The following is a 23,067-nucleotide window of genomic DNA, read 5'->3' as shown; positions in this document are numbered from 1 at the left end:
CACAAATGGAACGTAATTATCCTGGCTATATCAATATCCGGAGCATCGACATGATAAACCTCGGTTGAGAGTTCCGAGAGGGCCGTGAAAGGACTGGTTCGAGGTCTGGGGGGGGGGGGGAGGCTGGCACGTTGGCTGAGCCCCCCAATTCCAATATGTTTTTCTCGAAGCTTCATCCCCGCCCCCGTCACCTGATGATGCCCACGGTCACCCACGTCGAGGCCCAGACTGCTGGAACTTGGCACCCCCAGCCAGACCAACGAAGCTATTGTTGCTACTGTAACTCGTTGGAGGCACAATATCCGAAAATTGCGGGCGAGCAGGGGCCCACCACCTCCAGGTCGCGCAGGCGCACCAATCGTCAGCGTGCCGAGTCTGGGGTCTCCCCCGGTAACCCCGCGATGAGTCCCCGCAGTTCGGGCCGTCTCCATTCTGTCAGCTGCTGCTTTGCTTGCCATCTTGAGTGCTTCTGTCCGCTGGGAAATCTTCCGTCGAATGGTCACATTGGCCCGAGAAGAGCAAGAAAAAAACAACAACAGAGATTGCCGAGACCCGTGACAGCTCGCTTGCGTTTATTTTCAACCCTTGCCAGAGTGGTGAAATCATGGTTCGACTTGATGCCTAGCCCGGTGGGCGGTGGGGGGGGATTCCCATTGATATATATACTGGGCATCTCGTCTTCGATAGGTTGTTGAAGGATTGGCTCTTTGTGTGTCTCAACCGCTGTGATATCATCTCATCATGAAGTTGCTCTCTCTCCTCGGCCTCACGGCTCTGGCCACGGCTGTTCCGGCCCCGGAGCCCGTTAAGTACGTTCTCACCACTTACATCTCATCACTTACACCAAATACATACCTTGAAGCACTAGAACAATGACAGCGGAAAAACTAACATGGAGAAACCAACAGCCCCGGCCCCGGCCACGGCAAGCCCTTTTTCTACAAAGGCCACGACCTGAGCTCCCTCAAGATGCTCGAGGAGAACCAAAACATCTACATTGACACGGCGCGCGGCAACGCGACCCGCCCGGCCGACGACATCCTGGCCGACGGCGGCATGAACGCCGTCCGCCTCCGCCTGTGGGTGAACCCGCCCGACGGCACCTACGGCCTCAACTACACCATCGACCTGGCCAAGCGCTTCCAGGCCAAGGGGCAACGCATCTTCTTGGACTTCCACTTCGCCGACAGCTGGGCCGACCCGCAGAAGCAGCCGTTGCCCGCGGCGTGGCCGACGCAGCTGGAGCCCCTGGCCGGCACGCTGCGCAACTACGTCCGCGAGACGCTCGTCGCCTTCAAGGACGCTGGTGTGACGCTCGATATTGTTTCGTTGGGCAACGAGCTCCGCCACGGCACGCTGTGGCCTCTGGGCCAGGTTAACGTCGACGTGCAGCCGTGGTCGGCGCTTGTCAAGAACTTTACCAATTTTGCGACGCTCTACAAGGCCGCGCGGGCGGGCGTCAAGGACGCGACGTGCGCGGGCGTGCCCAAGCCCGAGGTCATGATCCACCTCGACAACGGCTGGAACCTGACGCTGCAGGAGCGGTGGTACGGCGCGCTCGTCGACAACGGGGTGCCGCTCTCGGCGTGGGATAGCTTCGGGTTTAGTTTCTACCCGTTCTACGGCACGTCGGCGACGTTTGCGAACTTGAAGAACACGCTCAAGGTGCTCGGGGAAAAGTACGGCAAGCCGATGCAGGTCGTCGAGACGGATTACCCTGCCATCTGCAACGGGCAGTGGAACCCGATCCCCGAGTCGTCGGAGCCGAGTATCCCGTACAATGTTGATGGACAGGTGCAGTGGATGAAGAAGCTGCTCAAGACTGTGAGGGAGACGCCCAAGGGTCTTGGACAGGGCGTTTGGTACTGGGAGCCTGGTGAGCACTACTCTCTCTCTCTCTCTCCGAAATTGAACGTGAACTGGGATGCTGACTTTTTTCAATAGCGTGGTTGAACAACACGAGCTTGGGAAGTGATTGCAACGACGCCGTCTTGTTCGAGCCGGACTACAGCCAGTGGCCCAAGACATTTGGATACTCGCGCTCGTCTGTCAATGTTTACTTGGAGAAGTAGGCCGGTATGTCGCACTCAGAGCAGGGAGGTCTAGGTTGAATTCTGAAAAGTTGCGGTCCGGACTTTGAATAACTTGCCCTTGGATCAATGGCACGAGAGCAGTAGTCGCAAGTGGCAGGGGGATATCAACTGGTGTTTGAGTCAGAAAAGTTTCAATACTAATGATAATTCAAAAATACCCGAAGGTTACGGAATTCAATTTGAGTTGGCTCTTGGGATGGTCTCAATTCTCACTTGACTCGTCCGTTGGTGGTAACTGTTGTGAATGAACACGGCTGTGAAAGTATTTTCCTTCCGTATGCTTTTGCTCTTGTTCTCAGCTTACTGGCCAGCCTGCTGTTACTGGTACTGCTTGACTTGAGGTGCCTTTTGACTGTGATACCTATAGCAAAAGACTGGAGTGTGCTCCGTGAATGGAGATTGCCATTCATGCCCCTCGCACACTTAGCACATCCACCAGTTGCGAGCCCCTTTTCTTCATGTTCAACTTCACACCAATTACCCGGCTCCCGGGAAGCGAGCTGCATCAGGTTGCGGAAAAGGGGGGTATCTGTCCGGGAAGTGTGTTGCGATGGTGTTGACGTTGCCGAACGGCCGACAGCTTGTAGATAGATGGTAGCATTGACACCGTGAATGCCCCGACTCAGTCGAAGGGTGTCTTCATGTCCTCATACTTTCCAACCATTATTCTCGAGAAATTAAGCAGGAGGGAGGCGTTGGGAAACAAAATGTGACAGATTAAACAAAGTGCACAGTAGGTCTGCCGCGATCAGGTAAGATGGTCAGGGTTCATCCTGCCGGGCAGGACCCCTATGTTTAACAAGCTCATGCTTTCACCGCAGCGCCGTTCCGTAACTCTGTTTCGATTGGGCGCGAGGCGGGAGGGCGTCATACATAGTCATAGCCTTTGGACACATGAGATTGTTGAGAAGGCAAGTGACTTTGTTCATCAGCCGGTCCGTTCTACAGGAGGTCTTGAATGGAAAAGCTTGACAAGCACACAAGCACGACAAGCTGGTACTACGTTGAAAAGTACGCGTGTGAGAAAAGAAGCTTCACCCTGGTACGTCACCAGCCATGCGATGGAGGTGGAAAACAGCGGTTACCCCACGATTGTACGCGTGTATGAAACGGGAGCATTGATCGGGAGAGCGAGAGTCGTGTTTGGGGTTTCTGTGCAGGGACGGGGCTAAAGGGTGTCAGTCGGTTTGAAGAAACAGATGAAGTTTGTGGATGCGTGTGTGTGTTGTCCCGTCTGAATAAGGTGCCTCACACATGAGGTTGTTGTTTGGATGAATACACAACACTGTTGGTATGAGGAGTGAGGGTCGGTGTATGTAAGTGAATGGGGTGAGGTGAGGTGAGGTTGTGAGTGACCTTGGATGGACACTGACCGGTGAGAGGACCTGAGGTATCCGGGAGGATGGGCGAAAGAGGTGGTGGGGGAGCGCGGGCTGGCGACTGCACTGTGCGGCACACGGAGGGGTGCGGCTTCGGTAGGGTCGGGGGCCGTCGGGGAGCTCTCGAGGCCCGTCGTCCATCCGCAGTGTTGTTGTTTGCCCCACGTCTTCTGTCCAAACTTGAGCCTTGAGACCAACTGGTCAAGACTTGTCAAGATCCATTTTTAGCTAGGTACCCACGTACCTTGGGTAGTTGAGGTTCTGCCTGATGGTGATCTGTGGGGAAGCGGAAGGCGCCAGCGACACAGTGCTAATCCCGAAGAAGGTGTGGCTTGGTCCGAATATCCGCTGATGGATTTGGGGAGGGAGGAAAGAGCTCTCTGGTCTGCCGTGACTGCCTGATGGCTCACCTTCCTTTCGTGGACGGACATGGACGACAGGAAGATACTTGTCGGTTGTATCTTTTAAAGTTCCATTGCTTTGAAGCACGCAAAGCAGCAAACCTGCAGCACCATTCATTCCATCGTCTTATTCCCGCCTCTTCTTACCACTCGAGCAAGGCAAAAAAAACAAAAAAAAACCAGGATCAATCTTTCTCGGTTCCAGGGCGCTTCATTACCTGCCGTGCCTGCCTTTGCGCTGCTCCATTTCTTTTTAGATCCTGTTCCTCCCATTTCCTGTGCTGCTCCTCCCTCTCCTATAACCCCCGTCGCATCCGTCCTACATTGTTTTCGCCAAGTTTGAAGATCCTTCTTCTTTATTGCTGCTGCTTCTTCATCGGCCTCGCCTCCCCGACTCTCTCTCGGTCAACCGTCTTTCTGCCTTTCTGTCAGACCAGCGGGAACAAAACCTCCGTCGCCTCCCCTCCAAATCATCAAACCAGCGATACCGGCCAATCATCCGCCTTCCGTGCGCCACAGCGAAGCACATCAGTACCCTTTTCTCGCTACGGTGTCGTCATTTGTCACTCGTCACTCCCCGTACCCAGCCTTTCGAAGCCTCCGCCTGCAGAAAGCACATCCAAGGGTCCTCGTCACCCTCGACCATATTTTTCATCCCTCCCATCGCCTGTCAATTTGCTTGCCAAATCGTTACCTCACTCTGAGAGACGATAGACGAATCGATAGCGGCGCACCTTATCGATCCGGCTCCCCAAGCCCGAAGCCAAAAGCACAAACCAACAGAACCGAACCATCGCCCCGTCGCCGCCCTCTTCTCTCATAATATTCTTTTTTATCATTTCCCTCTTCTAGAACCTCTTTCCCACCCCGGGCGCCTCCTCTCCGTAATCCTTCACCATGTCGTGGGAACTCTCTCGCCGTCGTATTGTCCGAGCTGTCAACAGCAAATACATTTATGGACGCCTCGTATGCCAACCCCTTCCATAGCGCTGTCGTACCTACCTGCCTGCTCCATTCGTTGCTTTTCGTGTTGTTCCTAGAACATTCCTCACACGACTGAATCTGAATCCTTGCTTGGCTGTCTTGCTTTCCCGTCCGCCACCTCCGTACTACCACTTGCGCTTGCGCTGTCTCCTATCGCTGCATCTTTTCCATCTACGCCTATCGCGCCGCATCTGATTGATTCAACTTTGCGCTGACCTACGAACCTACCTGTAGCCACTGCTTCACGCAATCATCATCCTTATCGAAATGGCGCTCGTCGCCCGGTTAGTGTCCAAGTTCAACCAATACTACGATGAGCGGCCACGTACGTGCCTCCCAAGCCCCCCATATACAGAGTTCGCCACACCATGACCCATCATCCATACTGACTCTATTGTCGCAACAGTTCTTACCATGATGGTGACCAACGCCATCCTCGGTGGCATCGCCGATACGACCGCACAAACAGTTACCGCCCTTCGCCTGAAGGCTGTCCGTAAACCCGGGGGCGTTGACAAGGATGATGGTATCGCAATCGAGATCCACGACCTCGACCGCAAGAACCCCTTCTACGAGAAGGACCTCATTCCCAACATCAGCAGCCTGCCTCCCCCATTCGACTTTGAGCGCCTGACTCGCTTCATGGCCTACGGTTTCGGCATGGCGCCGCTCCAGTTCCGCTGGTTCAAGTTCCTGTCGGCCACTTTTCCCATCACCAAGACCAGCGCCTTCATCCCCGCCATGCAGAGAGTCGCCTTTGATCAGCTCATCTTTGCGCCCTTTGGTCTGCTGTGCTTCTTCTCTGTCATGACCATCGCCGAGGGTGGTGGCCGTCGTGCCGTCATGAGCAAGTTGCGTGACATGTACATCCCCACGTTGAAGGCCAACTTCATCGTCTGGCCTGCTGTGCAGGTTGTCAACTTCCGCCTGATGCCCATGCAGTTCCAACTGGTAAGTTTGAAAAGCCGAATGGTGGACACTAGTAGGATATGCTAACACTTTGCAGCCCTTCGTCTCCACGATCGGTATCGCCTGGACCGCCTACCTCTCCCTCACCAACTCATCCACCGAGGTCGATAACCGCCCTGGCGCCCGCGAGGACGACCACATTCGTCTCAGCTAAATTCCATACCTTCCTCTACTTGATTTCATCGCATTTTCAGTCTGCAGGTCGGCATGGGACAGGGCTGGTCGACACACCATGGCGAGCATACGAGAAGGTTATACCAATGAAGCACAGTCGTGCTTAGAATTTGTCCGATCGTTTTAAAGTAAAGAAAAAGACAGCAACGGCATTGACGGCATCGGCTGCTGCAACGGTACAGGCGTCTGGTGTTTTGGGTCCGAATGACGGATTTGGGAAGGCCCTCTTTTTACCGTTTCTCTTTTGTAGTAAGCAGTTGTAAAATGCAACCAAATTGACCAAGACGGTTCATTCATGATATCTGATGCATTGGATGATGTGTGGTCTGAGAATGTTGTAAAGGCTCCGGTTTTGGAACGGCGTATCTCTCGGTGATATTTGAAGCTTGTCACTGAGAGCAAACCCCGGTCACCTTGGCTATTGAAATTTGTTGCTGTAAAATACCATAGTAGGCTTGGAGCACAGTCCCTCGGATCAGGATTGCTATACCAACAATAGCGTATGAAACGGAACCATAAGATAGCCAAGATGCTACAGTCCCTATCCGTGTGTTTTGTCTTGTCTTCCGCGTCTGGTGTCGGGCGATATTTTGGCTACGGTCCGTTGATCCCGGGCGGATGGCCGTGACCGGGGGGTTGGTTGAGGAAAGCGCAGTTTCTGTGAGGTATCAGACTACCATCACGTCACACACCCATGGCGGGGCAGGCCGCAAGCACCAGCACTGCACCTAAGCGACCCCGTTGTCGCGGCTGGCCGATTCAGTGGAAAAGCACAGGACAGGGCACCTAAGGTACCTAAGCAAAGCTTCCCCCCCACACTGATACGCCCAATCTACCATCCACGGATAAGGTACTTACAGGCTTGCAGCAGCAGGGCCGAAAATCAACCCCGCCAACAAGAAGAAAAAAAAAAGTCATGCAAAAAAACCGCCGAGCGAAAATGCCCCTCCTTCCATCCTGCTGGCTCTACCTTACCTTACCTACTGCGTATCAGTAGCGCCCAAGTTGCTGGCACTGACTGGCAGTAGCAGCAACAACCCCACCATTGCAAGCTTCCCAACGTGAGGTGCCCGTGTTGAACCACTCGAATTGACTGATTACTGCATGTTTTACCCCCCGTCCGGCGTGGTGTCCCTCCCTCCCTCACTCACTCCATCAGATCCAGCCATCCCACCGTGGGCAGGGTGGGTAGGTAGCGTGTGTGCGTGGTAGCTACCTTAGCTAAATATACCTCAGACCTTTTACTACTTCCTCAACGTCTTCCCTTCCCTCCCCTCCTCTTCTTCTTCCTCCTACTTCTTCAACCTCCAACTCTACCCTTCATCCTCACACATTTGCGCACCTCACAGCCGCAATCATGTCTCTCGCCAACAAGCTCTCCATCACCGACGTCGACCTTAAGGGCAAGCGCGTCCTCATCCGCGTAAGTCGTGCCACTCTTACCATGTCCATGTCCTGGCCTTGAGCGTTGCTGGGGACGGTTTTGGTGTTGGTGGTGCTGTTGTTGTTGTTGCTGCTGCTGCTCAAATTACCCCACCATGCCACCATGCCGCCCGCGCCTGATCCCGGGTATCACCTCACACCGGTTCCGTATTCTGGCGATACGGGACGAGCCGCGGGTATTCGACTCGGCCACCCTGCACATGCTTCCTCTGACGGCATTGGAGTACACCGCAAGCGCTGGGCACGCTTTCGAGAAGCTACTGCCCACTGAGCCGGAACATTGGGTATCCCGTGCTAACCCCTCACCCAGGTCGACTTCAACGTCCCCCTCGACGCCGACAAGAAGATCACCAATAACCAGCGTATTGCCGGTGCCGTTCCCACCATCAAGTACGCTATCGACAATGGCGCCAAGGCCGTCGTCTTGATGTCCCACTTGGGCCGTCCCAATGGACAGGAGAACCCCAAGTACAGCCTGCAGCCCGTCGTCCCCGAGCTCGAGAAGCTGCTCGGCAAGAACGTCCAGTTCGCCAACAACTGCGTCGGTAAGGACGTCGAGGACCTCGTCAACAAGGCCACCGACGGCCAGGTCGTCCTCCTCGAGAACCTGCGCTTCCACATTGAGGAGGAGGGTTCCGCCAAGGACAAGGAGGGCAACAAGACCAAGGCTGACAAGGCCAAGGTTGAGGAGTTCCGCAAGGGCCTCACTGCCCTCGGTGATGTCTTCATCAGTATGTCCTTTACTCTTGATTGCCATTGAGAAATCCCGTCTCCTCTCAGAAGCTGACTCGTATGACCAGACGACGCCTTTGGCACCGCTCACCGCGCCCACTCCTCTATGGTCGGTGTCGATCTGCCCCAGAAGGCCTCCGGTTTCCTCATGAAGAAGGAGCTCGAGTACTTCGCCAAGGCCCTCGAGAACCCCCAGCGCCCCTTCCTCGCCATCCTCGGTGGCGCCAAGGTCTCTGACAAGATCCAGCTCATCGACAACCTGCTGGACAAGGTCAACACCCTCATCGTTTGCGGTGGCATGGCCTTCACCTTCAAGAAGACTCTCGAGAACGTCAGCATTGGTGACTCCCTCTTTGACGAGTCCGGCTCCAAGACCGTCGGCAAGCTCGTCGAGAAGGCCAAGGCCAACAACGTCAAGCTCGTCCTTCCCGTCGACTACGTCACCGCCGACAAGTTCGACAAGGATGCCAAGGTTGGCTCTGCCACTGACGAGTCTGGCATTCCCGACGGCTGGATGGGTCTTGACTGCGGCCCCAAGTCCATTGAGCTCTACAAGCAGGCTATTGACGACTCCAAGACCATCCTCTGGAACGGTCCCGCTGGTGTCTTTGAGTTTGACAACTTTGCCACTGGCACCAAGTCGACGCTCGATGCCGCCGTCGCTGCTGCCGAGGGCGGCAAGATTGTCATCATCGGTGGTGGTGACACGGCCACCGTTGCCGCCAAGTACGGTGTCGAGAGCAAGCTCAGCCACGTCTCCACCGGTGGTGGTGCCAGCTTGGAGCTTCTCGAGGGCAAGGAACTGCCCGGTGTCACTGCTCTGTCGAGTAAGTAAATCATTCCTCGTACAGTGGAGGATGAAACCTCTATGGACTCGATCGGTCTGATAGATGGGAAAAGGCCGGGCTGGTAAGGCCAGTCTTTAGGACTCGGGATGAAGGAAATGTGCGTGCGGGAATGCAACGAACGCAGAAGCCCAATGCCGGGAAAAGGGAGGGGCGCTCATGATGAACGTAATGCCCTCGTGCCATGTCCTAGGATCATTAAACGTCACGATATCAAATAAACAGTAAAAGTAGAGACACATCTCGTCCCAAGGGGAAACCCGAAAGGAAATAGAAAGTCTTGCGTGCCCTGTTGTGATTTCATTCCTGGTATGTCGCCAATCTTATAGAGCTCGTTACGTAGTGTAGTCTATGCCGTGATTCCCGCCAAGTTCACCCATGCGTCATGCCGCCTCCTGTCATCATACCACACACACACACCGCGAGCAGATTATCGTCTCTTGGATGCCTCGACCTTCTTCAACTCCTCCCTGCGGTGTTGTTAGTACTCCTGCTGTTATGAAGGTGGTCTCGGAGAGTTGGGGATTGTCATACTTCAACTGCGCCGAGAAGTCGTCGCTCGTGTCATCGTCGTCCCAGCTCTCCTCCCACAGGTGCTGCGTCGAGCCACTGCCGCCGGCAGCCGCCTCGGTTTCTTCCTGGGGCCAGTCTGTGGTAGTTGAACATTAGCAATGCACTATCCAGGGAAACAAAGGAGAACAAGAGTAGCGTGGCGTCTGTCTATATTGGTGATGAATGGCCGCCTCCAATGCAGCTTTTGAGGTTACGATGGGACATATGGACGCGTGGTACCATCATCCCCTCCCGCCCAACATAGTAAAGTCGAAGCAGTAGATGCTCCTTCAAACGCCGCGGCAGGGAAGACCATGGACAAAGAAGGGCGAAAAAAAAAAAGAGATGGAAGGACCAGAAAACGTACCGTCGACGGGGAAATCCTCAAACTCGTCGTCCTCGCCGAGCGCGGGCTTCTTCGCTGCCGCCGCCTGCTGCTGCGTCGTCTCGTCGGCCTTGGGGTCCGCGGCGGAGGCGGTCTTGTCCTGGGGCTTTGCGTCTGAGGAGGCCATTGTGTGGGATGTGTGTCTTGTGGTGGTGGATAGAGGAATGCCTTGAGCTCCCTCTCGGTTGTGCGAGATTGCGATTGTCGTCGACTGAAGGGTAAGATTGACCGGATTCCTAGAGAGTTTTTTTTTTCGTGGGTTTCGCAGGTTTCGCGGTGTCGCTGGTTGTGATTGTGGTTGGGTTTGTGGTGTTGGAGTTGCGGATTGGTGATGGTGATGGTGTTGGGAGGAGCTAGCTTGCTTGCAGGCGATGGAGAGGTAACAGGCAACGCGGGCGGACGGTCGGTGGTGGAAGGTTGTCGACGGGCGGAAGTTGCCGGCTACGGCTGGCTGGCGTTGTTGCTGCTTTGCTTGCTGGGTGCGGCGCGCGGGGCCTGGCAAAGGGCGAGGTGAGCAGGCGGCACTGGGAAGGCGTAATGCTGGTCCTGGCGTCGGAGGTGGGGTGTGGGATTAGCTTTGGTTATCTGGGCGGAGTGGGATTGACGTACACCCCCATAGCAACTTCTCCCCACTGCACATGGAGCTTGGTTGAAGTCAAGCACGGCGAGGATGGCTTCTTGTCTGGTGACGCTACTTTTAATAACAATTTTTGGGGGGTTTTGATTGTCTTACTGCTTGATTGATATTAAATACCCGAATCTTTTCATCTTTTTACCTATACATGAGATGAACGTATATTCAGGCGAGAATAAAAAGTAGAAAGCAGGAGAAACTCAAGGGAGAAGACCTGGATCATGGCGGAGAGGTAGTATATCGAGAGGTGACACTTTACCTACTACTCAAGGTACCATGAAATAAGCTATCCAAACCAAAACCCGGAATTGGGACGTCTAGCTTCCATGAATACTCAAGCATATCCATAGTAATTCCGCCTCTCGATATCCCTCAGACACTCATTGCAATATCCCGTCTCCCACCGCGTCTCATACCTCAACCTGAGTACACACCGACCGCGAGTCCTGCCCCGCGCACACAACTCCGTCCCGCGCTCAACCGTGTGGCGGCAGTCCTCTTTCTGTACTCTCCAAATGGTGCACATGCTTGCCAGCTTGTTGCCTTGTAGACCTTAGAGTAAGCTTGGTGTCGAGTTGGTAGAGTGAAGGCGCAAGTTGCTAACTTCAAAGAGCTTTTTGCAAGTACGAGTTGGGATCATTTGGACTCTTCAAATTACATGTTTTGAGCATCTCTTTATACAAATACCCTATACGCTGATGACTGTGTGCTACTCATGAATCGCACTTGCTACTACATAACTTTTGACTGTAAAACACACTCACCTTGACACAACCTATTCGGCGCGGTATCCGCCGTGGTCAAGAAAAAACACGGTGACAAACAACGCCAACCCACCAAGAAACTATTTCCGCACATCCGCCAAGGTCTCTGAAGACTGTCGAGTGTTCTACGCATCCTCGTCTTCGTCTTCGTCTCCCTCTTCTTCTTCCTCTTCCTCTTCACCATCGCCTTCACCATCGCCTTCACCCTCCTCAGCTTCCTCGTCCTCTTCACCCTCCTCGGCTTCTTCATCCTCATCACCCTCTTCGTCCTCTTCACCGTCTTCACCCTCACCATCCTCAGCTTCCTCTCCATCTTCGACCTCTTCTTCCTCATCACCTTCTTCAGCTTCTTCGGTTTCCTCGCCGTCGCCTTCAGCTTCTTCATCCTCTTCACCCTCTTCACCCTCTTCACCTTCTTCACCTTCTTCGGCTTCATCGCCCTCCTCAGCCTCCTCACCTACCTCGGCCTCCTCACCTTCCTCCGCCTCATCACCTTCCTCCGCCTCATCACCTTCTTCAGCCTCATCGCCTTCCTCTACCTCCTCGCCGTCACCCTCTTCTTCTTCTCCCTCTTCCTCCTCCTCCTCCTCCTCCTCCTCCTCCTCCTCCTCCTCCTCTTCACCCTCTTCGTCATCGCCGTCACTAGAGTTATTCGCCTCTTCTGCGCGACCAGAATCCACGCTCTTCCTGAGATTAGGAAACATGAGTGAGGGAGGAGGCTGCTCATCCCAGTCATCCGGAACATCGCTAAGTTCACTCTCATCATCCGCGGAATCGTGAATGCTACCCCGCGGACTAGATGCTGCCGTGGCCTGTGCAAGCGTTTCGTCCCCTTCATCAACATCCATGGCAGTGTCGTCCTTCATCTCCGTGTCCTCAACCTCTTCGACGGTGTCTCCTTCGTTGAGCTCCTCGGTATCACTGCCATCCCCGGCGTCTCCAACGGGAGTACGCGTTCCGTTCCTGCCACTCGAAACCGACCCTACACGGGACTTGGAGGGAGCAACTGATGGCTTTGGCGCTTCGCCGTACCGGGCAAACGCCTGCTCCGCCTTGCGAATGATATCAGGCCGGCGAACGCCCGCCCTGCGCCTGGGCGCTGCCTCAAGTGCCGATGCAGTCTTGTCACCTTCACCATTGGCCCCTGAGTCTTGCGCAGATGATGGGTTCAGCAGGTTACCCAAGGAAGTGGATGGCTTGAGCTCGATACCACCATCAGCTTCTTCTCTAGCACGAGCCCTTGCGCGTGCTTCGAGAACTTCGTGGGGCTCAGGACCCGGCAGCGAAGGGCCAATCTCTTGATAAATGATGGCGTAGCAGTCGTTGATTAGATCGTCAATTGCCCCAGCCTTCATGAGGCCACCGTTGAGCTTCTTCAACTCAATCGTCTCCTTCAAGCAGTTGAAGGCGGGAATGTCCGTTGCGGGACCTCCGGCCCACTCCGTGATACGATCTGCCATGATCTCCAGCTCTTCCATCGACGTCGACTTGAAAGCATCTTCCAGTGTAGGAGAAATTTGGAAGCCCTGCCGCAGAAGCCTAAGGTAGGCCATGGAGCACATCTGCCACAAGTCGCCAAAGTGGTAGAAATCGGCGCCCTTCTTCCGAAGTCGCCTGAGAACCATTTCCAAGTTCACTCTGTCGTTCATGACCGCCAAGATCTTGACCATGAAGCGAATATACTGGGACGTATAGACGTGGTGGCGTCCAGAACGCTCCGCGTCGCACTTCCAGACATTCATAACCATTGTCTTGGTAAACATGGATTCTCGAAGGACGTTGAAGGCTGCCTTGGCTTGCACAAGCTCGGGCGATTCGCCATCTTCATCGAATAGCAGGCGGGCATGACGCATGATGATACGGTGCTGCCAGTTAGACTTGTCCTTATCCCGTAGGTGATGCAGGTTTCGGATCACGTATTCCTCCCAATCTTCGTTGTCGTCGAGGGTGATATCGTCTCCAAGTTCCATGCCAAATGGTTGGCGCGACAAAATGTCTGCGCCCTCTTGTGGCTTCAACTCGCCTCGAACAACCAATTTGTATACTATTGAAACAATCTTGTAGTGCGGTTCCAGAATAGGATCGCTATGCCGTGATTTGGGCACCGCCGCAACAACTTCAACAGCGTGTTCGAGGGCGGAAATCAAGTACTCAAGTGATGGGCGAGTCTCCCGGTCCTTTTGGCTAAGCTGATCAATGGGCTTTTGGTACATTTTCCATAAACATTTGGTAAGCATGTACGGGTTCCTATTCAAAGTCAGTCAAGGTTCGGCGCCATTGCAAAAGACAACTAACCTCCAGTCCATTGGTTTACGTCTCATGGCCCGTTTGAACAAGCCAGCTGCGTATTTCCAGACTTTGTAGTCCTGCATCTGGTCGTGAAGGACTCTCTGGAAGGTTCCGTTGCCCTCGCTCTCGATGAAGAATCTTTCTTGGTCTGCATGTTGGAAGGGCTCCATAGCAAGGGGCTCGCGGCTGGATGCATATAGGCGCATAGCAAAGTTATGATACAGCTCGTAGAGCGGATCTTCATCCTCGTCGTCGATCTCTGCCTCCCAGGAGTTGGACAAGGCGAGAGTATAGCAGTGGATCGAGTTCCGCTGGAACTTGAGCAATTCACCGCGTTCCTTGTTCATCTTGTCGGCTGACCACAATACAGCCTCATCAAGCTCGTAGTCGAAGCACTCGGCTAGGCGGAACCAGGCATCCCACTTGTCTGGGGTGAACTGAAGTTGTAGCCGCAAGAAAGTGGCCGCGAGCCGCAAGTCGTCAGTTGCGCCTGGTGTTTGTCGCTTGCTCAAATCCACTTGCTTGAACCTCGTCAGAGCAATCATGCCCAAGAGGAAAAACCAACCATGCCTGGCTAGGGCGCTTTCGGGAGTGTTTACAGCTACGACATCCAACTGAACACCGCCGGTGAGAGCTTGATATAGCCGAAGGGGGTGGATCGGTCGCTTCAGATACTCGGTAAAGTTCCTCAGGTTGTGGATCATCTGAGGCGTTGACTTTGTTTGTCCAATGGCTCCTTGCATGTGCTCGATGGTCGTCTTGAGGTCTGACTTGAGGAGGTCCTTTCGGGGCATCCTCCTTGCCAGTACCGTAATCTTGTCCACAAGCTGCATGGCATTGCGCTTCTCAAGCTTCTCCGGGGGGCAGCCATGGTCTTGAACCTCTCCAGCACCGACACCAAGTTTGAGACCGTGAAGGTCGTAAAGCACTTGCCCCAGATAGTCTTCCCAATTTTCAATCTTCTTGAATTTGAGCAACTCGACGCGCATCATCTTCAAGAAGATCTTGTTCGAGGCTTTGCAGCATTTCCTGAGCCCGATTACTTGGTGAATTGCAGATAAGAAGTCTGCCAACTCCATCTCAGGATTGGGGAATATCTTTCCGTTTTGGTTTACGCCGACCTTGACGACCGTGTACTGGAGGCACCATACACGCACTTGAATCTCACGCAACTTGTTGAGGAAAGGCTGAAATGAGGGACTACTCGGCGGGACACGTGTCATACCGATGCGAATCTCGTCCTCGTGCATCGCCGATACGTGGAGCATGCAGCTCAATTTGATGAGAGCAGCCGATGTCGACTTTAGATGGTCTTCGTCGACGATGTCGTAAGCTGAGCTGTCATTCAAAGCCAGGGAAAGTGCAGTGATCAGCAGATCATCCAGCGATTTGAGCATCTTCAACACTAACGGCGGTCTCGTTTCTGGGGCGTTCTTGAGATAACTGTCGCTTTCCAAGTCCGCCGTGAGCATCTCAATGGCTTTGAGCTGGCATGAAAACTGTTTCGTCGAGTACTTGATACTGGCATACGCGTCGCTAAGTCGTGTCCATAGGAAAAGACGCAATTCCGTGCTAGTCCCCAGTAGAAACCTCCAAAGATCCTGGAGGCTCTGGCTTGCACACTCTTTGATGGGCACTTTCTTCGTTTTGGAGCGGCCAGATGACTCTTCTCCGTCTTCTGCCGAATCTTCCGATGGTAGGGTGACATAAACTGACCCTGGATTCAGGACGGGCTCAAGGTTATCAATGACAGCGACTGGGTCGCTAACATTGTCCTGGAAGAGCCCGAGGAAGAAATCCATCGTGGTCAGTTTTGAGATCTCTCTATCGGCCGCCGCTTCCGAGATCTCGGGTATCACCGGATTATTCGGAAGGAGTAGTTGATCGATACCACTTTCTGCAAGGAAATCTCGCAAACTGGTCCAGCACTGTAGAATGTACTCTCTCGACGCGTTCTCCGTAAGAGTCGTCGAAAAGATGGCAGCCCAGAGGAAGCGGCCAGTCAAGTTTTCATTGCCTTCTTCTGCGGCGTCCCTTAGCAAAGCCGAAGCCATGTCTAACCACCGACCCAGGCGACCCCTGGCTTCAACGCGGATGCTATAGTCAACAACGCTGTTGGGGTTGGTGATCCTCTCATACACGTCCAGATGGATCTCGAAGAGCATCTCGACAATGTTTTTAACAAACCCGAATTCCTTATTGGCATCGTCTGATTGTCTCGCGCGGTCCAAGTCGTAGTTGATGGCTTGAAGGATATCCTGGTCAAATCTACTTATGACTTGGACGACGGCTGTCTTCAAGACATCTGACCACTTCGTTTGGAGATAGCTGGGACATATCGTCTTGATCCATTCGTACGCAACGTCTTGGGCAGTCATCCAGGAGGAATTTACTCGCTTTACAAAAGCAGTGATGCCCTGTGTGTCCTTGAAGGGTGGTATGATTGACATTTTCTGGGAACCGCCTTTGGCATGCTCAAGAAAAGATGACAAGCTCAGAGATGCCTGTGCCTGTTTGTTGAGCAATATTTTCGCATTCTCCTCGCTGAAGGAGACGATCGCATTGCGAAGATCCATGGTCGCTTGGTTTTTGATGGAAGCGCCGCGTTCCTCTGCAGCAAGAGAATCCAACACTTCGCTGATTCGGTCTAGAGTGTCCTGATTCGTGACTCCGATGTTTTCCAACATGTTCTTGGTAGCTTGGAACAAATTTTGGTCGGTGGCTTGATAAGGGGCCAGCTGGGACGCAAGAACGGCGCTTGGGTCTGGAACTTCTTCTGCGGCAGCTGTCTCTCGCCTCCTGATACGCTTGCTCCTTTTTTCGACGAGGCTTTCCTCCTCTTGACCCTCGGGAATGCCAGCTGCTGAATGTGATCGCTTTCGAGAGGGCTGGGAGGCGCTTCGACCCTTGCGAGTGCTCTCAGCAGGTTTGGGGGTTTCCTTCGCAGCGGGCTCCACGCTTTCTGTCTTTTCTGTGGTTTCCTGCTTGTCCTCCTGTACCGAGTTCTCGTCCTTTTCTTTGCCATCCGAACCGTTTGCTTGTACATCCTGCTCTGGTTGGCTTTCCATAACAATGTCATCATCGTCGTCTGTTTCAGGGGAGCTGAATGACAATGCCGCGGCTGGTCTGCCCCATTTCGAGTATGAACTGCACGAGTGCCATACCCAAATCGGCCCATGATGCAGTTGGGACCTCTACAGTAAGACGGGCGAGGCCTGCTTCTTCGACATTGGTGCGGGCGGACCCGGTTACCTTAATCAGATTCGGCAAGTATGGTATGGGATCGATGTGTCGTTTGATAAACTCGGGCATTTCTCTCTTTACCCAAGGGCCCATAATGGGGTGAGACAAGGCGATCTCGTCCGATAGGGCTTGCAGCTGGTCCTTGAGTTGTTGACCTGCGAATCCTTCTGCCAAAGATGGCGGCTCGACTTCGAGAACAGCGGGATCATCGTCGAGTTCGATAGCAGCTTCGAGGCAGTATCTGTTAATTCTCGAGCTCTTCAACGACGCAGCAACACGGGCCGTACGGCGCCACAGTTCCGCATCGGACGGGTCGCGGTCAAGGGCGGCATTGAAGTCGACGAGAGCGCTGTGCATATTTTGGAGGGCATCGTCCTTCTCGAAGTAAGAAGACGCATCGTCTCCGGCGGTTCGGGCGGCATGGCGAGTGCGATCAAGGAGAAATTGACCGCGATTCTTGTATGCAAGGAAGAAGGCTTGGGGGAGACTGCTGCCGGTGGTATCAACATCGGCGGATTGGAGGTCGAGACTGCCGGCGAGAGCGGAATCGGCGAGTAATTGATCTGGCTGCCTTTCTGCCCTTTCGTACTCGGTAGAGGCCTCGGGGTATTTGAAGATTTCGGACTTGAAGAGATCGTCGTAGGCGTCGGAAGCTTCATCGAAGAATCGAGGGCCTTGAGCATGCAGCTTCAGGGCATTTTGGAAGCGCTTGAGAGCTTCATCGACCTGGGCAGTGGTCAGTACAGATGGGAATATCGGAGTAATTCATTGGCGCGTACATGAAGCTCGCGGGTGGTGTCGACCTCATCATCGGAGTTCTCCTCGGCTTCGACGTTGATCGCTTGGAAAGCCGGCTATGTGCTGGGATTAGCTTGGGTCGCAAGGACGAATGATTAATGCCATTTCCATAGACGAACCATATTGTCGGCAGAGTCTTGCGACCGGATTGATTGAAACGGCGCTCTTCTTTATATGATAACGTGCGATGTAAAGGAGGGGATGGATGTTCAAAATGATGTGCATCTATGCGAATGCGCAGCCATAATGACCTCGGGGAAAATCGATGCGCGTAGCTGCGAGGATTGACGCGACCTGAAATCAGGAACGTTAAATTGGTTGCTTGCTGGCTGTCGGTACGTATAGTACTGCACCAGCACACCAGCTACAGCCCACAGGGCACTTGCAGCTTTCGCGTCAGACTTTCTCGCCAGGGGTTAGCTCCCAGCTTCCAGCTGCAAACTCCCTGATAGGCTGATAGTGATACCTTGGGTACCTTACTCTGTACAGGACAATGAGACCAAGACCCAGGGGGTTGCGATCCAACTCGGTACAAGCTGGCAAGTCGGTGACAAGATCGATTTCCGCTCGAGCACATCCGACAAAGCAGTTTCCACCGCTATTATCACGAGGACTACTATCTGTCAGATATAGTATATTCTTTTACGTATATAAGAAGGGTTATGATGCCGAAGGGGTAGTAATTTGATACGGGTAGTAAAAGGGGTACTTATTCAAGACGTATGGGAAGGAAATCCATTTTGTCACCCACTTGGCTGGCTGGCATCTCAGGAACATGGCAACATGCGGCAAGCCGTAGTGTAAACCACCTCACAGAGCTTAGAGGTGCGTTGGACCCACCCGGTTCAAGGCCCGGCCACGTTTGAGTCCCGCCGGCCGTCGAATGGAACTTGGGAAAGCGCCCGTGGTCTAATTAAATCGTGGCTCTTTGGCGGCTGGCCCTGTCAATCCCCTCCAGCAAAGCAGCGTGGCAGCTCCATCTGCTCTCCATCCCGTCTGTCCCCTGCCAATGACAGACCTCAACTCCCTGTCAGTTGCACAACGTCAATCACTATTGAAGTGTTCCAAGCTGGCAGCAGGTTTCCAGTCCTGGACTAAACTCCTGGTACACATACGCAGTACGCAGTACGGAATACGGAGAAGGTAAGTACCTATGTACTAATACAGAGAGTCGTGGAGTCCAAGCTTGCCCACAGCGCCTGCCGTCACCACCTACCTTCATTCCCTAAGTGTCCAGTTCACGCCGCACGCCGCAATCCCACCTTGGTCCAAGTCCACCTTGCACAAGCTGTGCACTTCAATCCTCCATCCCTCGTCAATCTCACCGACCACACCTCGAACCGCCTCCGATCGCCAACACCCATCCCTCTACTCCCAGTCATCCTCTCGAGCGTGCGGGCCAGAATCGCTCAAAGGCGTCTTCTCCTGCGCGCACACATGCATCGAATCCTTAGCTCATAACACCGTATCCAGTTCATCCTCATCGAGGACATTGCTTCCACATTGCGCGCCGCCAAAGCTTGACACGCAACAATCGCCGCCATGGTTGCGCCGGCTGTGCCCGAGTGAGTCTGCCATCCTATCTCCATCTATTCGCTGTTTCTAATTCTAATCTATTCGTCAGGCTTACCGAGGAGATTCTCTCTGAATCAATTGAAGCCCGAACCGAATCCCTCATCTCCCTTCGCGAGCTTGGCCCTCCCGACCTTGTTCATCTCCTGAAGCAGGCCACGAGAAACCCTGGGAAGCAGGTAAATGATAATATACACTCAACGAACCTACACCTGTGCTAATTAGCCTCGTTATGTAGATCGGGGTCTACCACCACGTCACCGGTGTCGACGCTTCGTCCTCGGCCAGTCTTGCTGCCTACATCAACACCCTGACCTACCGCGAGCATGGCCAGGCTGTGCAAACAAAGATCTCGGAAGGTCTCTACTGGTATGCGAACTTTTTCAACATCGAGCCCGAGTTCAAGTAGCTAATCTACTGTTAGCTGTTACAATGCCTTCTCCCGACTCGACATGCGGGTCCACGTAACGATCCCTGGAACCGTCGAAAGTTACTGCGTGGACGAGCGAGGCGAGAAGCGCAAGGCGACGGACGATCTGTGGCTGGAGACCTACCTCTGCAGCGTCCTTCGAGCCTACTCTTACGCCGATGACGGTAGCGGAGAGACGATTCGGAAGATTATGGGTGTGCGCAGATACAACCCTGTTACCAACACCGAGACCGAACACCGCTTCCTCGGCGCCGCCGAGCAGCTCTTCTTCCGAGGTACGCATACATACACTTGAGAACACTGAAGGGTTCCTGAGCTAACGGTATCGTAGGCTGGCAGCTGGGTTCAGACTCTGTCGTTCAAGTGCCGAACAACGTCTCGAACCATTTGACCGCAGGCCTCTTGAAGTACTTCCAGACCACGGGACGCCATGCCTCCGGCATCAACCTCTTCGAGAAACTTAGAGACCAGAACATCGAAGTCTCCTCTCTTTTGGCCAAGGTTCTTTTCATGGGCAACGAAGAAGTACAAGGTGTCAAGGTGCTGCACCAGGCACTGAAAGAGTCGCCGATGGACTACGTTATGCTCGATACGCAGGCCGAGTTCCTCCTCAGAAAGGCGCAGACTGCCGCAACGCCAGAATTGAAGGAAGAGAGACTTCGCTTGGCCCTGGGCTGCGCCGACCGCAGCACTATTGCCGCTCCTAGTGAATTCGGCACATGGGCGAGATTGGCGCAAGTCTACGTGGCAATGGAGGACTGGGAGAATGCCTTGACCATCCTTAACTCTTGTCCCATGTTCACATACCAGGACAAGGACGCACCTCAGATGCCCGAACCGAAGGATGTTCACCTCCCAACTCTCCCCGAGACCCGTTTGGACGAGATCGATAGCGAACCCGAGTCTAGATACTCTGAGCAGGTCGATGCTAGTCTCCTGAACCTCCGTGCTTCGGTTTACAAGGGAACCTTCAAGCAGGCTTACGGCATCCTGACCGAGATGACTTCCAAGATTGGATGGGATCAGCTTCTCAAGATTAGAAGCACCGTCTTTGTCATGGAGGACGAATACCGCTCCGAGAAGCAGGAAACCTCGCAGCCTCAGCGTAACCCTAGCACCGACGGCCTTCGCGGAACCCCAGATCCGACGACAAATGGTGATCGATCAGACTCTGAGAGTGACGACGAAGAGGGAGATGATGAGAAGAAGGCGAAGCCAGCGGATACTGATTCCACTGCCGAGACGTTGGCACCAAATGGACAGACAGAGGCCGTGGAGAAGCCTACCCATGCCATCGACCCTGGTGAACTGAAGGGCGATGCGGAGAACGTAAGTATTCAATCTTTGCCTTGACTACAGTCGTGTTAACACTTTTCAGGGTGCGCAGACCGACGACCATCTCTCTAAGCTGAACAATAAGCGGCTTTGCGAGCGCTGGCTTGATAGCCTCTTCATGGTGTTGTATGAGGATCTGCGCGTCTACACGATCTGGCGCACGCAAATGGCCCAGTATCGCGCGCAATCTATGCAGTATAAGAAGTCGGCTGAGGAGTGGGAAATTCTGGGCTCTCTGGCGGAGAGACTTCAACACCCAGAAGAAGCTGTCGAGGCCTATAGAGCATGCCTCGCTGCAAGATTCAGCCCCAAGGCCTTGACTGGCATCCTCCGTGTGTTCGAGGAAGGCAAGAACACTCGCGAGACGGTCGCATCAGTCATTCGTCTCGTTACCTGGCAGTACAGATGGTACTCAGAGTTCTCACCAGAGCTTCTCCACACAGTTCGGACGCTCATTGAGGATGAGGGTGCAGTCAAGATCAGAAGCATCATCCAAGCCACCAGCCTCCCGCAGAACGTCCTCGACCTGACCCATCACTATGCCGCGCTTTGCGCCACTTTCCGCAGCAGCGGCACCGATGGTTAGTTTTGGGCAGTCTTATGAGCCATGGGGCCGAGCAATGGCATCGGCAAGACGGCGTTGATGAATCGGAGGGATTTTGTGGTTCAAGATTTTCAAGCCTAGGATGTGATTTGCAGGATGCAGTTGGGCACTCACATGTTCCACCATCACAGCGTGCATCCAAGTCTTGGTGACAGGCACGCTATGCTGGCTTTGATTGAAAACAAAAGAAACATAGGCCACCCTTACTTGGGATTCAGGGCTAAAACGCAGAGTCAAATGATACCTAGTTCTTCACTTGAAAGATGAGTTAAGATTGGACAATGTGATGTCAAAACAGAGGTTATGTATTGGATATGAGCTTACAACAGGATTCTAGACTGGTCGGCACTGGGCCTCAAACGCTTTCCGGAGCAAAGTGCCCGAACAAACGGAGTACACCGGGGCCGGCCCGCTCACTCAGATTCATCCTGCGTACAATGCCGATCTCGCAGCAAAGGTTTGAGGGAAGGGGGGGGCTGATATCACTTCTACGTCAAAGCGATGAAATTTCTGTCTTAATTGTGGCTGCATTGAGGGTCTCTGGAGTTTGGACGATAATGTAGTGGCGGCGTGGCATCTGGGTAGTTCGATCAGTGTCGATGAGATATCGATGAGATAAAACCGTCCCCACCAGCACCACATTTTGGCGGGTGTAGTGATTTCATCACACAGCGATGAGTGAGATCACGAAGATGACGTCGCCAGCTTTGACTTTAGATGGCAAGGCTGAATGCGAGTCGACGAAGACTACATAAGTTGATGATTGCAGACTGTAGAAAGCATAATCCTCATCATTACGCTACCAAGCAAACAAAACTACCAAACACAACCTTCAAGCAACTTTTTGACAAGCACCACCAATTCCACTTATACTCACGATTTTCAAACCACAATTCAAACCATTCCTACAACTATCACAACATTCAAAATGGCACCCTCAAAGGATCAGCTCATGGAGACGGCAGCCCAGGCCCAGCTCGACATGAACACATACCAATCCCAAGACGGGCGCCGCCCGCCCCCAGGGTAACGACGATGCCGGCGTCTCCAACATCCAGACGGAGAACCGCTTCCCGGGCGCCACGGTGACCGTCCAGGGTGACCCCATCAACAACGTCTCGTACAAGCCCGAGCAGCCGCCCAAGAACCCGGCCGACAACGACGACGACGTTGTCCCCGCCAAGAAGATCTCCTCACTTGGCACGCAGGATCAGAAGGATGATATCCTGCTGCAGGGCGAGGGCGCCGTGAGAAACAACGTCGGCACCAAGGCGCCCGGTGTTGGCGGGGAGAAGTTCCGCGGTTCGGATTACTACGTTCCTGAAAGTGTGCCGGATAGCATCTCGGCTGAGGGGAACATTGCACCCGAGAGTGTGACGCAGGCTTCTGCTGAGGCTGAGGACCCTCGGTAAAGGATGAGGATTCGGGAGTTTGACATGGA

General features: G+C 53.8%; 6 protein-coding genes across 6 annotated transcripts; 4 read left to right on the top strand and 2 right to left on the bottom strand.

Moving 5' to 3' along the window:
* Positions 1-741: 741 nt before the first annotated feature.
* Positions 742-2,072, top strand: N0V96_002865 (uncharacterized protein; the record flags this gene model as incomplete). Its single annotated transcript, XM_053199314.1, has 3 exons — positions 742-809; positions 909-1,876; positions 1,945-2,072. The coding sequence occupies 3 exons, from the start codon at positions 742-744 to the stop codon at positions 2,070-2,072; spliced, it is 1,164 nt and encodes a 387-aa protein (XP_053043253.1).
* Positions 2,073-4,770: 2,698 nt separating this feature from the next.
* On the top strand, positions 4,771-5,980 carry N0V96_002864 (uncharacterized protein; the record flags this gene model as incomplete). Its single annotated transcript, XM_053199313.2, has 4 exons — positions 4,771-4,839; positions 5,092-5,182; positions 5,264-5,808; positions 5,864-5,980. 4 exons carry the CDS (start codon positions 4,771-4,773, stop codon positions 5,978-5,980), a joined length of 822 nt encoding a protein of 273 aa, XP_053043252.2.
* Positions 5,981-7,357: 1,377 nt separating this feature from the next.
* On the top strand, positions 7,358-9,010 carry PGK1 (phosphoglycerate kinase; the record flags this gene model as incomplete). The annotated part of the gene is made up of 3 exons (XM_053199312.1): positions 7,358-7,423; positions 7,754-8,174; positions 8,244-9,010. 3 exons carry the CDS (start codon positions 7,358-7,360, stop codon positions 9,008-9,010), a joined length of 1,254 nt encoding a protein of 417 aa, XP_053043251.1.
* A 440-nt stretch (positions 9,011-9,450) lies between these two features.
* SEM1 (26S proteasome complex subunit) lies at positions 9,451-10,084 on the bottom strand (the record flags this gene model as incomplete). The annotated part of the gene is made up of 3 exons (XM_053199311.2): positions 9,451-9,490; positions 9,555-9,669; positions 9,940-10,084. The coding sequence occupies 3 exons, from the start codon at positions 10,082-10,084 to the stop codon at positions 9,451-9,453; spliced, it is 300 nt and encodes a 99-aa protein (XP_053043250.1).
* Positions 10,085-11,480: 1,396 nt separating this feature from the next.
* On the bottom strand, positions 11,481-17,807 carry N0V96_002861 (uncharacterized protein; the record flags this gene model as incomplete). Its single annotated transcript, XM_065756646.1, has 5 exons — positions 11,481-13,602; positions 13,651-16,732; positions 16,809-17,613; positions 17,667-17,741; positions 17,805-17,807. The coding sequence occupies 5 exons, from the start codon at positions 17,805-17,807 to the stop codon at positions 11,481-11,483; spliced, it is 6,087 nt and encodes a 2,028-aa protein (XP_065615015.1).
* Positions 17,808-19,227: 1,420 nt separating this feature from the next.
* Positions 19,228-23,038, top strand: BUD7 (bud site selection protein; the record flags this gene model as incomplete). Its single annotated transcript, XM_053199308.2, has 9 exons — positions 19,228-19,250; positions 19,310-19,436; positions 19,496-19,626; positions 19,682-19,962; positions 20,019-21,016; positions 21,066-21,603; positions 21,758-21,774; positions 21,964-22,083; positions 22,631-23,038. The coding sequence occupies 9 exons, from the start codon at positions 19,228-19,230 to the stop codon at positions 23,036-23,038; spliced, it is 2,643 nt and encodes an 880-aa protein (XP_053043247.2).
* Between the last annotated feature and the right edge of the window lie 29 nt (positions 23,039-23,067).

The sequence above is a fragment of the Colletotrichum fioriniae genome, assembly GCF_027942845.1.
Source record: "Colletotrichum fioriniae strain IMI 355084 chromosome Unknown scaffold_2, whole genome shotgun sequence".
NCBI classification, from domain to species: Eukaryota; Fungi; Ascomycota; class Sordariomycetes; order Glomerellales; family Glomerellaceae; genus Colletotrichum; species Colletotrichum fioriniae.
Note: the sequence above shows the minus strand (reverse complement) of the source record. Positions and strands in the feature narration are given on the sequence as shown.